General features: G+C 44.0%; 1 protein-coding gene across 5 annotated transcripts in view; it reads left to right on the top strand.

The window, feature by feature from the left end:
- LOC139752973 (U3 small nucleolar RNA-associated protein 25 homolog) overlaps nucleotides 1–11,923 on the top strand; it is a 132,799-nt gene extending 120,876 nt beyond the window's left edge. For all 5 annotated transcript variants that reach the window (XM_071669130.1, XM_071669129.1, XM_071669125.1 and 2 more), the window contains one exon: nucleotides 11,224–11,923. In XM_071669130.1, coding sequence (XP_071525231.1) covers nucleotides 11,224–11,394 — 171 coding nt within the window. In that variant the 3' untranslated portion in view covers nucleotides 11,395–11,923. The remainder of the gene's footprint in view (nucleotides 1–11,223) is intronic.
- Nucleotides 11,924–15,926: the final 4,003 nt, after the last annotated feature.

Genomic DNA, 15,926 nt, shown 5'->3' with positions numbered 1-15,926 from the left:
CTTGCAAGGAATAGAGTGAATTGGAATGATATGGTATACCAGGGTCAACGTGCTGTCAATGGATTGAACCAGGGCATGTGAAGCGTCAGGGGTAAACCATGGAAAGTTCTGTGGGGCCTGGATGTGGAAAGGGAGCTGTGGTTTCGGTGCATTATTACATGACAGCTAGAGACTGAGTGTGAACGAATGGGGCCTTTGTTGTCTTTTCCTAGCGCTACCTCACACACATGAGGGGGGAGGGGGCTGTTATTCCATGTGTGGCGAGGTGGCGATGGGAATAAATAAAGGCAGACAGTATGAATTATGTACATGTGTTTATATGTATATGTCTATGTGTGTATATATGTGTACATTGAGATGTATGAGTATGTATATTTGCGTGTGTGGACGTGTATGTATATACATGTGTATGGGGGTGGGTTGGGCCATTTCTTTCGTCTGTTTCCTTGCGTTACCTCGCAAACGCGGGAGACAGCGACAAAGCAAAATAGATAAATATATATTATTTATTTTGCTTTGTCGCTGTCTCCCACGCCTACAAGGTAGCACAAGGAAACAGACGAAAGAAATGGCCCAACCCTCCCCCACACACATGCACACACACACACACGTCCACACACGCAAACATACACACCCACACATCCCAACGTACACACATATATACACACACAGACACACACATATACACACATGCACACAATTCACACTGTCTGCCCCTACTCACCCCCATCGCCACCCCGCCACACACTGAATGACATCCCCCTCCCCCCTCATGTGCCCGAGGCAGTGCCAGGAAAAGACAACAAAGCCCCCATTCGCTCACACTCAGTCTCCAGCTGTCATGCAATAATGCCCGAAACCACAGCTCCCTTTCCACATCCAGGCCCCACACAACTTTCCATGGTTTACCCCAGACGCTTCACATGCCCTGATTCAATCCATTGACAGCACGTCAACACCAGTATACCACATCGATCCAATTCACTCTATTCCTTGCCCGCCTTTCCCCCTCCTGCATGTTCAGGCCCCGATCACTCAAAATCTTTTTCACTCCATCTTTCCACCTCCAATTTGATCTCCCACTTCTCCTCGTTCCCTCCACCTCCGACACATATATCCTCTTGGTCAGTCTTTCCTCACTCATTCTCTCCATGTGCCCAAACCATTTCAAAATACCCTCTTCTGCTCTCTCAACCACGATCTTTTAATTTCCACACATCTCTCTTACCCTTACATTACTTACTCGATCAAACCACCTCACACTACATATTGTCCTCAAACATCTCATTTCCAGCACATCCACCCTCCTGCGCACAACTCTATCCATAGCCCACGCCACGCAACCATACAACATTGTTGGAACCACTATTCCTTCAAACATACCCATTTTTGCTTTCGGAGATAATGTTCTCGACTTCCACACATTCTTCAAGGCTCCCAGGATTTTTGCCCCCTCCCCCACCCTATGATTTACTTCCGCTTCCATGGTTCCATCCGCTGCCAGATCCACTCCCAGATATCTAAAACACTTTACTTCCTCCAGTTTTTCTCCATTCAAACTTACTTCCCAATTGACTTGACCCTCAACCCTACTGTACCTAATAACCTTGCTCTTATTCACATTTACTCTTAACTTTCTTCTTTCACACACTTTACCAAACTCAGTCACCAGCTTCTGCAGTTTCTCACATGAATCAGCCACCAGCGCTGTATCATCAGCGAACAACAACTGACTCACTTCCCAAGCTCTCTCATCCCCAACAGACTGCATACTTGTCCCTCTTTCCAAAACTCTTGCATTCACCACCCTAACAACTGCATCCATAAACAAATTAAACAACCATGGAGACATCACACACCCCTGCCACAAACCTACATTCACTGAGAACCAATCACTTTCCTCTCTTCCTACACGTACACATGCCTTACATCCTCGATAAAAATTTTTCACTACTTCTAACAACTTGCCTCCCACACCATATATTCTTAACACCTTCCACAGAGCATCTCTATCACCTCTATCATATGCCTTCTCCAGCTCCATAAATGCTAAATACAAATCCATTTGCTTTTCTAAGTATTTCTCACATACATTCTTCAAAGCAAACACCTGATCCACACATCCTCTACCACTTCTGAAACCACACTGCTCTTCCGCAATCTGATGCTCTGTACATGCCTTCACCCTCTCAATCAATACCCTCCCAGGCGGGCATGGAATAGAGTGAATTGGATCGATGTGGTATATCGGGGTTGACTTGCTGTCAGTGGATTGAATCAGGGCATGTGAAGCGTAAACCAAGCGTAAACTTCGCACGTCTTCTAACCCCACAGCTCGCGCTAGGCCTAAGTGGTTGAGAGAAGGTGGTTGTTCAACCATGCTGTTGGTGACCGCGGCCCGTAGGTCTACGTAACCACCACAGATGGATAACCAGGTACACCTTGTAATGACAGCATTCTTTAGTTTCTCCGTCGTGTATGCCACAGTGCAGCTGATGGCTGCAGGCGACGTGCTGCATAGCGTTGCGCTCGGGATAAACCATGGAAAGTTCTGTGGGGCCTGGATGTGGAAAGGGAGCTGTGGTTTTGGGCATTATTGCATGACAGCTAGAGACTGAGTGTGAACGAATGGGGCCTTTGTTGTCTTTTCTTAGCGCTATCTCGCACACATGAGGGGGGAGGGGGATGGTATTCCATGTGTGGCGAGGTGGCAATGGGAATGAATAAAGGCAGACAGGGTGAATTGTGTGCATGGGTATATATGTATGTGTTTGTGTTTGTATATATATGTGTACATTGAGATATATAGGTATGTATATTTGCATATGTGGACATGTATGTATATACATGTGTATGGGGGTGGGTTGGGCCATTTCTTTCGTCTGTTTCCTTGCGCTACTTCGCAAACGCGGGAGACAGCGACAAAGCAAAATAAAAAGAAAATATATATATATGTTTTTTTTTTTTTTTTTTTTTTTTTTTTTTTTTATACTTTCTCGCTGTCTCCCGCGTTTGCGAGGTAGCGCAAGGAAACAGACGAAAGAAATGGCCCAACCCCCCCCCCATACACATGTACATACACACGTCCACACACGCAAATATACATACCTACACAGCTTTCCATGGTTTACCCCAGACGCTTCACATGCCTTGCTTCAATCCACTGACAGCACGTCAACCCCTGTATACCACATGACTCCAATTCACTCTATTTCTTGCCCTCCTTTCACCCTCCTGCATGTTCAGGCCCCGATCACACAAAATCTTTTTCACTCCATCTTTCCACCTCCAATTTGGTCTCCCTCTTCTCCTCGTTCCCTCCACCTCCGACACATATATCCTCTTGGTCAATCTCTCCTCACTCATTCTCTCCATGTGCCCAAACCATTTCAAAACACCCTCTTCTGCTCTCTCAACCACGCTCTTTTTATTTCCACACATCTCTCTTACCCTTGCGTTACTTACTCGATCAAACCACCTCACACCACACATTGTTCTCAAACATCTCATTTCCAGCACATCCATCCTCCTGCGCACATCTCTATCCATAGCCCACACCTCGCAACCATACAACATTGTTGGAACCACTATTCCCTCAAACATACCCATTTTTGCTTTCCGAGATAGTGTTCTCGACTTCCACACATTCTTCAAGGCTCCCAGGATTTTCGCCCCCTCCCCCACCCTATGATCCACTTCCGCTTCAATGGTTCCATCCGCTGCCAGATCCACTCCCAGATATCTAAAACACTTTACCTCCTCCAGTTTTTCTCCATTCAAACTCACCTCCCAATTGACTTGACCCTCACCCCTACTGTACCTAATAACCTTGCTCTTATTCACATTTACTCTCAACTTTCTTCTTCCACACACTTTACCAAACTCAGTCACCAGCTTCTGCAGTTTCTCACATGAATCAGCCACCAGCGCTGTATCATCAGCGAACAACAACTGACTCACTTCCCAAGCTCTCTCATCCCCAACAGACTTCATACTTGCCCCTCTTTCCAGGACTCTTGCATTTACCTCCCTTACAACCCCATCCATAAACAAATTAAACAAACATGGAGACATCACACACCCCTGCCGCAAACCTACATTCACTGAGAACCAATCACTTTCCTCTCTTCCTACACGTACACATGCCTTACATCCTCGATAAAAACTTTTCACTGCTTCTAACAACTTGCCTCCCACACCATATATTCTTAATATATGTATTTTATATTTTATATTTTTATCGAGGATGTAAGGCATGTGTACCTGTAGGAAGAGAGGAAAGTGATTGGTTCTCAGTGAATGTAGGTTTGCGGCAGGGGTGTGTGATGTCTCCATGGTTGTTTGATTTGTTTATGGATGGGGTTGTTAGGGAGGTGAATGCAAGAGTTTTGGAAAGAGGGGCAAGTATGAAGTCTGTTGTGGATGAGAGAGCTTGGGAAGTGAGTCAGTTGTTGTTTGCTGATGATACAGCGCTGGTGGCTGATTCATGTGAGAAACTACAGAAGCTGGTGACTGAATTTGGTAAAGTGTGTGAAAGAAGAAAGTTAAGAGTAAATGTGAATAAGAGCAAGGTTATTAGGTACAGTAGGGTTGAGGGTCAAGTCAATTGGGAGGTAAGTTTGAATGGAGAAAAACTGGAGGAGGTAAAGTGTTTTAGATATCTGGGAGTGGATCTGGCAGCGGATGGAACCATTGAAGCGGAAGTGGATCATAGGGTGGGGGAGGGGGCGAAAATCCTGGGAGCCTTGAAGAATGTGTGGAAGTCGAGAACATTATCACGGAAAGCAAAAATGGGTATGTTTGAAGGAATAGTGGTTCCAACAATGTTGTATGGTTGTGAGGCGTGGGCTATGGATAGAGTTGTGCGCAGGAGGGTGGATGTGCTGGAAATGAGATGTTTGAGGACAATATGTGGTGTGAGGTGGTTTGATCGAGTAAGTAACGTAAGGGTAAGAGAGATGTGTGGAAATAAAAAGAGCGTGGTTGAGAGAGTAGAAGAGGGTGTTTTGAAATGGTTTTGGCACATGGAGAGAATGAGTGAGGAAAGATTGACCAAGAGGATATATGTGTCGGAGGTGGAGGGAACGAGGAGAATTGGGAGACCAAACTGGAGGTGGAAAGATGGAGTGAAAAAGATTTTGTGTGATCGGGGCCTGAACATGCAGGAGGGTGAAAGGAGGGCAAGGAATAGAGTGAATTGGATGGATGTGGTATACCGGGGTTGACGTGCTGTCAGTGGATTGAATCAGGGCATGTGAAGCATCTGGGGTAAACCATTGAAAGCTGTGTAGGTATGTATATTTGCGTGTGTGGACATGTATGTATATACATGTGTATGGGGGTGGGTTGGGCCATTTCTTTCATCTGTTTCCTTGCGCTACCTCGCAAACGCAGGAGACAGCGGCAAAAAAAAAAAAAATATATTTTATATAAGAGAGAGGCATTTGGACGATTGTTGCAAGGAAAAAATGTAAATGAGTGGATGTATAAAAGAAAGGCAGGAGGTCAAGAGAAAGGTGCAAGAGGTGAAAAAGAGGGCAAATGAGAGTTGGGGTGAGAGAGTATCATTAAATTTTAGGGAGAATAAAAAGATGTTTTGGAAGGAGGCAAATAACATGCGTAAGACAAGGGAGCAAATGGGAACTTCAGTGAAGGGGGAGGTGATAACAAGTAGTGGTGATATGAGTAGGAGATGGAGTGAGTATTTTGAAGGTCTGTTGAATGTGTTTGATGATAGAGTGGCAGATATAGGGTGTTTTGGTCGAGGTGGTTTGCAAAGTGAGAGGGTTAGGGAAAATGATTTGGTAAACTGAGAAAAGGTAGTAAAAGCTTTGCGGAAGATGAAAGCCGGCAAGGCAGCAGGTTTGGATGCTATTGCAGTGGAATTTTTTAAAAAAGGGGGTTGACTGTATTGTTGACTGGTTGGTAAGGTTATTTAATGTATGTATGATTCATGGTGAGGTGCCTGAGGATTGGCAGAATGCTTGCATAGTGCCATTGTACAAAGGCAAAGGGGATAAGAGTGAGTGCTCAAATTACAGAGGTATAAGTTTGTTGAGAATTCCTGGTAATTTTTTTTTTTTTTCCCGCTGTCTCCCGCGTTTGCGAGGTAGCGCAAGGAAACAGACGAAAGAAATGGCCCAACCCACCCTCATACAACATGTATATACATACGTCCACACACGCAAATATACATACCTACACAGCTTTCCATGGTTTACCCCAGATGCTTCACATGCCCTGATTCAATCCACTGACAGCTCGTCAACCCTGGTATACCACATCGATCCAATTCACTCTATTCCTTGCCCTCCTTTCACCCTCCTGCATGTTCAGGCCCCGATCACACAAAATCTTTTTCACTCCATCTTTCCACCTCCAGTTTGGTCTCCCACTTCTCCTCGTTCCCTCCACCTCCGACACATATATCCTTTTGGTTAATCTTTCCCCACTCATTCTCTCCATGTGCCCAAACCATTTCAAAACATCCTCTTCTGCTCTCTCAACCACGCTCTTTTTATTTCCACACATCTCTCTTACCCTTACGTTTCTTACTCGATCAAACCACCTCACACAACACATTATCCTCAAACATCTCATTTCCAGCACATCCATCCTCCTGCGCACAACTCTATCCATAGCCCACGCCTCGCAACCATACAACATTGTTGGAACCACTATTCCTTCAAACATACCCATTTTTGCTTTCCAAGATAATGTTCTCGACTTCCACACATTCTTCAAGGCTCCCAGGATTTTCGCCCCCTCCCCCACCCTATGATCCACTTCCACTTCCATGGTTCCATCCGCTGCCAGATCCACTCCCAGATATCTAAAACACTTTACTTCCTCCAGTTTTTCTCCATTGAAACTTACCTCCCAGTTGACTTGACCCTCAACCCTTCTGTACCTAATTACCATGATCTTATTCACATTTACTCTTAACTTTCTTCTTTCACACACTTTACCAAACTCAGTCACCAGCTTCTGCAGTTTCTCACATGAATCAGCCACCAGTGCTGTATCATCAGCGAACAACAACTGACTCACTTCCCAAGCTCTCTCATCCCCAACAGACTTCATACTTGCTCCTCTTTCCAAAACTCTTGCATTCACCTCCCTAACAACCCCATCCATAAACAAATTAAACAACCATGGAGACATCACACACCCCTGCCGCAAACCTACATTCACTGAGAACCAATCACTTTCCTCTCTTCCCACACGTACACATGCCTTACATTCTCGATAAAAACTTTTCACTGCTTCTTACAACTTGCCTCCCACACCATATATTCTTAATACCTTACACAGAGCATCTCTATCAACTCTATCATATTCCTTCTCCAGATCCATAAATGCTACATACAAATCCATTTGCTTTTCTAAGTATTTCTCACATACATTCTTCAAAGCAAACACCTGATGCACACATCCTCTACCACTTCTGAAACCACACTGCTCTTCCCCAATCTGATGCTCTGTACATGCCTTCACCCTCTCTATCAATACCCTCCCATATAATTTACCAGGAATACTCAACAAACTTATACCTCTGTAATTTGAGCACTCACTCTTATCCCCTTTGCCTTTGTACAATGGCACTATGCACGCATTCCGCCAATCCTCAGACACCTCACCATGAGTCATACGTACATTAAATAACCTTACCAACCAGTCAATAATACAGTCATCCCCTTTTTTAATAAATTCCACTGCAATACCATCCAAACCTGCTGCCTTGCCGGCTTTCATCTTCCGCAAAGCTTTTACTACCTCTTCTCTGTTTACCAAATCATTTTCCCTAACCCTCTCACTTTGCACACCACCTCGACCAAAACACCCTATATCTGCCACTCTATCATCAAACACATTCAACAAACCTTCAAAATACTCACTCCATCTCCTTCTCACATCACCACTACTTGTTATCACCTCCCCATTTGCGCCCTTCACTGAAGTTCCCATTTGCTCCCTTGTCTTACGCACTTTATTTACCTCCTTCCAGAACATCTTTTTATTCTCCTTAAAATTTAATGATACTCTCTCACCCCAACTCTCATTTGCCCTCTTTTTCACCTCTTGCACCTTTCTCTTGACCTCCTGTCTCTTTCTTTTATACATCTCCCACTCAATTGCATTTTTTCCCTGCAAAAATCACCCATATGCCTCTCTCTTCTCTTTCACTAATAATCTTACTTCTTCATCCCACCACTCACTACCCTTTCTAATCAACCCACCTCCCACTCTGCCACAAGCATCTTTCGCGCAATCCATCACTGATTCCCTAAATACATCCCATTCCTCCCCCACTCCCCTTACTTCCATTGTTCTCACCTTTTTCCATTCTGTACTCAGTCTCTCCTGGTACTTCCTAACACAAGTCTCCTTCCCAAGCTCACTTACTCTCACCACCCTCTTCACCCCAACATTCACTCTTCTTTTCTGAAAACCCATACAAATCTTCACCTTAGCCTCCACAAGATAATGATCAGACATCCCTCCAGTTGCACCTCTCAGCACATTAACATCCAAAAATCTCTCTTTCGCGCGCCTGTCAATTAACACATAATCCAATAACGCTCTCTGGCCATTTCTCCTACTTATATACGTATACTTATGTATATCTCGCTTTTTAAACCAGGTATTCCCAATCACCAGTCCTTTTTCAGCACATAAATTTACAAGCTCTTCACCATTTCCATTTACAGCACTGAACACCCCATGTATACCAATTATTCCCTCAACTGCCACATTACTCACCTTTGCATTCAAATCACCCATCAGTAACCCGGTCTCCTGCATCAAAACCACTAACACACTCATTCAGCTGCTCCCAAAGCACTTGCCTCTCATGATCTTTTTTCTCATGCCCAGGTGCATATGCACCAATAATCACCCATCTCTCTCCATCAACTTTCAGTTTTACCCATATTAATCGAGAATTTACTTTCTTACATTCTATCACATACTCCCACAACTCCTGTTTCAGGAGTACTGCTACTCCTTCCCTTGCTCTTGTCCTCTCACTAACCCCTGACTTTACTCCCTAAGACATTCCCAAACCACTCTTCCCCCTTACCCTTGAGCTTCGTTTCACTCAGAGCCAAAACATCCAGGTTCATTTTCTCAAACATACTACCTATCTCTCCTTTTTTCACGTCTTGGTTACATCCACACACATTTAGACACCCCAGTCTGAGCCTTCGAGGAGGATGAGCACTCCCCGCGTGACTCCTTCTTCTGTTTCCCATTTTAGAAAGTTAAAAAATACAAGGAGGGGAGGATTTCTGGCCCCCCGCTCCCGTCCCCTCCAGTCGCCTTCTACGACACGCGAGGAATGCGTGGGAAGTATTCCCTCAACCCTATCCCCAGGGATAATATATATTATATGGGAGGGTATTGATTGAGAGGGTGAAGGCATGTACAGAGCATCAGATTGGGGAAGAGCAGTGTGGTTTCAGAAGTGGTAGAGGATGTGTGGATCAGGTGTTTGCTTTGAAGAGTGTATGTGAGAAATACTTAGAAAGGCAAATGGCTTTGTATGTAGCATTTATGGATCTGGAGAGGGCATATGATAGAGTTGATAGAGATGCTCTGTGGAAGGTATTAAGAATATATGGTGTGGGAGGCAAGTTGGTAGAAGCAGTGAAAAGTTTTTATCGAGGATGTAAGGCATGTGTACGTGTAGGAAGAGAGGAAAGTGATTGGTTCTCAGTGAATGTAGGTTTGCGGCAGGGGTGTGTGATGTCTCCATGGTTGTTTAATTTGTTTATGGATGGGGTTGTTAGGGAGGTGAATGCAAGAGTTTTAGAAAGAGGGGCAAGAATGCAATCTGTTGTGGATGAGAGAGCTTGGGAAATGAGTCAGTTGTTGTTTGCTGATGATACAGCACTGGTGGCTGATTCATGTGAGAAACTGCAGAAGCTGGTGACTGAGTTTGGTAAAGTGTGTGAAAGAAGAAAGTTAAGAGTAAATGTGAATAAGAGCAAGGTTATTAGGTACAGTAGGGTTGAGGGTCAAGTCAATTGGGAGGTAAGTTTGAATGGAGAAAAATTGGAGGAAGTAAAGTGTTGTAGATATCTGGGAGTGGATCTGGCAGCGGATGGAACCATGGAAGCGGAAGTGGATCATAGGGTGGGGGAGGGGGCGAAAATTCTGGGAGCCTTGAAGAATGTGTGGAAGTCGAGAACATTATCTCGGAAAGCAAAAATGGGTATGTTTGAAGGAATAGTGGTTCCAACAATGTTGTATGGTTGCGAGGCGTGGACTATGGATAGCGTTGTGCACAGGAGGATGGATGTGCTGGAAATGAGATGTTTGAGGACAATGTGTGGTGTGAGGTGGTTTGATCGAGTAAGTAACGTAAGGGTAAGAGAGATGTGTGGAAATAAAAAGAGCGTGGTTGAGAGAGCAGAAGAGGGTGTTTTGAAATGGTTTGGTCACATGGAGAGAATGAGTGAGGAAAGATTGACCAAGAGGATATATGTGTCGGAGGTGGAGGGAACGAGGAGAAGAGGGAGACCAAATTGGAGGTGGAAAGATGGAGTGAAAAAGATTTTGTGTGATCGGGGCCTGAACATGCAGGAGGGTGAAAGGAGGGCAAAGAATAGAGTGAATTGGAGCGATGTGGTATACCGGGGTTGACGTGCTGTCAGTGGATTGAATCAAGGCATGTGTATGGGGGTGGGTTGGGCCATTTCTTTCGTCTCTTTCCTTGCGCTACCTCGCAAACGCGGGAGACAGCGACAAAGCAAAAAAAAAAAAAAAAAATATATATATATATATATATATATATATATATGTATATGAGTGAATAGGCAGTTCTTTGTCAGTTTGTTGGTGCTACCTTGCTGATGCTGGAAACGGCACTCAAGTTTGGTAAATAAACAATAGAAATATATGCATATACATGTATACATTTGTTTGCTTTGCCATCATCCATTCCTGATGCCACCTCGCCCCACAGGAAACAGCACAGATGCATTAAAGACAAAAACGTGATAACATGTATAGTTTCTTCTCCTCCTTCATCAGTGAAGTAGCGCCAGAAAACATATGAAGAAAGGCCTCATCCGTTCACATCCATGCATGAGCCCTCATGTGTAATTCATTGAAACAGCAGCTCCCTATCCACATCAAGGCCCCTCAGATCTTTCCATGGTTTACCCCAGATGTTTCACATTCCCTGGTAAAATTGATTAAAATGCATTTTTAAAACAGGAGGGGAACCAGAACCCAAGGATACGTCATAAGCACCTCGGAGCAAGCACAGTGACAGTTCTCTTCCAGCGGACAGACCTCAGCAAGCTGATTGGAGTCTTAGGATCAAAGAGAGCATGGGAAGTAATCAATTCAGAAAAATCTGTTCACCTTTGTGTGATTGGGAAATAACTGAAAACAACTTTGATTTACAATTGTGAATGTTTGCAGTGTGACTCGTATAACTAGGAAGCAAGTATCATCACCATCAAACTTTCAGGTCCTGCACATTCAGAATGAATTTTTTATTCTAAAAATTTTATGATCCAATAAACCTATTTTCTGAATATTGTTCATTCTGTTTACCTTTTTCCATGAAACTTTATTTCTCTACAATAGAGAAAGATGAATGTGTTGTTTATTAGAAGACTACATTGAATAAAAGGAAACTAATCAGGACTTTGGTATGGGTATAGGTCAAACAATACAAAGGATTACAAAAATTTCAAACAACAACAGACCAGTGGGTCCTTTCGAGGCTGTTTGTACTGCTGAAAGATATCAGAAATTCACAGACTGGTGTGGTAAGAGAATAATGACAATCGCTTGTTTTACCAAATGGCGTCCTAGCTTTGTCTCTTCGATGTATATCAATTGACTTATATTTCTCTCTTGTGTCTCCCCTGATGATGTGATTATTACATGAAAGTGCACTTAGGAACTTATTGTGTTTCATTTTCCCTGTGGACTCATAGAAATGTATGTATATGTGCATGTATGTGCATTTATGTAAGTATATATATATATATATATATATATACCCCTCTCATTTTTTTTTAATTTTCCAAAAGAAAGAACAGAGAATTGGGCCAGGTGAGGGTATTCCCTCAAAGGCCCAGTCCTCTGTTCTTAACGCTACCTTGCTAATGCGGGAAATGGCGAATAGTTTGAAATAAGAAAGAAAATATATATATATATATATATATTTTTTTTTTTTTTTTTTTTTTTTTTGTCGCTGTCTCCCGCGTTTGCGAGGTAGCGCAAGGGAACAGACGAAAGAAATGGCCCAACCCACCCCCATACACATGTATATACATACGTCCACACACGCAAATATACGTACCTACACAGCTTTCCATGGTTTACCCCAGACGCTTCACATGCCTTGATTCAATCCACTGACAGCACGTCAACCCCGGTATACCACATCGCTCCAATTCACTCTATTCCTTGCCCTCCTTTCACCCTCCTGCATGTTCAGGCCCCGATCACACAAAATCTTTTTCACTCCATCTTTCCACCTCCAATTTGGTCTCCCTCTTCTCCTCGTTCCCTCCACCTCCGACACATATATTCTCTTGGTCAATCTTTCCTCACTCATTCTCTCCATGTGCCCGAACCATTTCAAAACACCCTCTTCTGCTCTCTCAACCACGCTCTTTTTATTTCCACACATCTCTCTTACCCTTACGTTACTTACTCGATCAAACCACCTCACACCACACATTGTCCTCAAACATCTCATTTCCAGCACATCCACCCTCCTGCGCACAACTCTATCCATAACCCACACCTCGCAACCATACAACATTGTTGGAACCACTATTCCTTCAAACATACCCATTTTTGTTTTCCGAGATAATGTTCTCGACTTCCACACATTCTTCAAGGCTCCCAGGATGTTCGCCCCCTCCCCCACCCTATGATCCACTTCCGCTTCCATGGTTCCATCCACTGCCAGATCCACTCCCAGATATCTAAAACACTTTACTTCCTCCAGTTTTTCTCCATTCAAACTTACCTCCCAATTGACTTGACCCTCAACCCTACTGTACCTAATAACCTTGCTCTTATTCACATTTACTCTCAACTTTCTTCTCTCACACACTTTACCAAACTCAGTCACCAGCTTCTGCAGTTTCTCACCCGAATCAGCCACCAGCACTGTATTATCAGCAAACAACAACTGACTCACATCCCAAGCTCTCTCATCCACAACAGACTGCGTACTTGCCCCTCTTTCCAAAACTCTTGCATTCACCTCCCTAACAACCCCATCCATAAACAAATTAAACACCCATGGAGACATCACACACCCCTGCCGCAAACCTACATTCACTGAGAACCAATCACTTTCCTCTCCTCCTACACGTACACTTGCCTTACATCCTCGATAAAAACTTTTCACTGCATCTAACAACTTGCCTCCCACACCATATATTATTAATCCCTTCCACAGAGCATCTCTATCAACTCTATCATATGCCTTCTCCAGATCCATAAATGCTACATACAAATCCATTTGCTTTTCTAAGTATTTCTCACATATATTCTTCAAAGCAAACACCTGATGCACACATCCTCTACCACTTCTGAAACCACACTGCTCTTCCCCAATCTGATGCTCTGTACATGCCTTCACCCGCTCAATCAATACCCTCCCATATAATTTCCCAGGAATACTCAACAATCCTATACCTCTGTAATTTGAGCACTCACTTTTATCCCCTTTGCCTTTGTACAATGGCTCTATGCAGGCTTTCCGCCAATCCTCAGGCACCTCACCATGAGTCATACATACATTAAATAACCTTACCAACCAGTCAACAATACAGTCACCCCCTTTCTAGCCCCCCGCTCCCATCGCCTTTCGTCGCCTTCTACAACACGTTAGGAATGCGTGGGAAGTATTCTTTCTCCCCTATCCCCAGGGATAATATATATATTTATATTTATTTTGCTTTGTCGCTGTCTCCCGCGTTTGCGAGGTAGCGCAAGGAAACAGACGAAAGAAATGGCCCAACCTACCCCCATACACATGTATATACATACACGTCCCCACACGCAAATATACATACCCATACATCTCAATGTACATGTATATATATACACACAGACATATACAAATACACACATGTACATAATTCATACTGTCTGTCTTTATTTATTCCCATCGCCACCTCGCCACACATGGAATAACATCCCCCTCCCCCCTCATGTGTGCGAGGTAGCGCTAGGAAAAGACAACAAAGGTCCCATTCGTTCACACTCAGTCTCTAGCTCTCATGTAATAATGCCCGAAACCACAGCTCCCTTTCCACATCCAGGCCCCACAGAACTTTCCATGGTTTACCCCAGATGCTTCACATGCCCTGATTCAATCCATTGACAGCACGTCGACCCCGGTATACCAGATCGATCCAATTCACTCTATTCCTTGCCCGCCTTTCACCCTCCTGCATGTTCTGGCCCCAATCACTCAAAATCTTTTTCACTCCATCTTTCCACCTCCAATTTGGTCTCCCACTTCTCCTCGTTCCCTCCACCTCTGACACACATATCCTCTTGGTCAATCTTTCCTCACTCATTCTCTCCATGTGCCCAAACCATTTCAAAACACCCTCTTCTGCTCTCTCAACCACGCTCTTTTTATTTCCACACATCTCTCTTTCCCTTACATTACTTACTCGATCAAACCACCTCACACCACATATTGTCCTCAAACATCTCATTTCCAACACATCCACCCTCCTGCGCACAACTCTGTCCATAGCCCATGTATATATCTTTTCTTTCTTTCATACTATTCGCCATTTCCCGCATTAGTGAGGTAGCGTTAAGAACAGAGGACTGGGCCTTTGAGGGAATATCCTCACCTGGCCCCCTTCTCTGTTCCTTCTTTTGGAAAATTAAAAAAAGAATGAGAGGGGAGGAGTTCCAGCCGCCTGCTCCCTTCTCTTTTAGTCACCTTCTACGACACGCAGGGAATTTGTGGGAAGTATTCTTTCTCCCCTATCCTATATATATATATATATATATATATATATATATATATATATATATATATATATATATATATATATATATTTTTTTTTTTTTTATACTTTGTCGCTGTCTCCCGCGTTTGCGAGGTAGCGCAAGGAAACAGACGAAAGAAATGGCCCAACCCCCCCCCATACACATGTACATACACACGTCCACACACGCAAATATACATACCTACACAGCTTTCCATGGTTTACCCCAGACGCTTCACATGCCTTGATTCACTCCACTGACAGCACGTCAACCCCTGTATACCACATCGCTCCAATTCACTCTATTCCTTGCCCTCCTTTCACCCTCCTGCATGTTCAGGCCCCGATCACACAAAATCTTTTTCACTCCATCTTTCCACCTCCAATTTGGTCTCCCTCTTCTCCTCGTTCCCTCCACCTCCGACACATATATCCTCTTGGTCAATCTTTCCTCACTCATTCTCTCCATGTGCCCAAACCATTTCAAAACACCCTCTTCTGCTCTCTCAACCACGCTCTTTTTATTTCCACACATCTCTCTTACCCTTACGTTACTTACTCGATCAAACCACCTCACACCACACATTGTCCTCAAACATCTCATTTCCAGCACATCCATCCTCCTGCGCACAACTCTATCCATAGCCCACGCCTCGCAACCATACAACATTGTTGGAACCACTATTCCTTCAAACATACCCATTTTTGCTTTCCGAGATAATGTTCTCGACTTCCACACATTTTTCAAGGCTCCCAGGATGTTCGCCCCCTCCCCCACCCTATGATCCACTTCCGCTTCCATGGTTCCATCCGCTGACAGATCCACTCCCAGATATCTAAAACACTTCACTTCCTCCAGTTTTTCTCCATTCAAACTCACCTCCCAATTGACTTGACCCTCAACCCTACTGTACCTAATAACCTTGC

The sequence above is a fragment of the Panulirus ornatus genome, chromosome 13 (assembly GCF_036320965.1).
Source record: "Panulirus ornatus isolate Po-2019 chromosome 13, ASM3632096v1, whole genome shotgun sequence".
Classification (NCBI taxonomy): Eukaryota; Metazoa; Arthropoda; class Malacostraca; order Decapoda; family Palinuridae; genus Panulirus; species Panulirus ornatus.
This window is presented reverse-complemented; position numbering and strand designations above follow the sequence as displayed.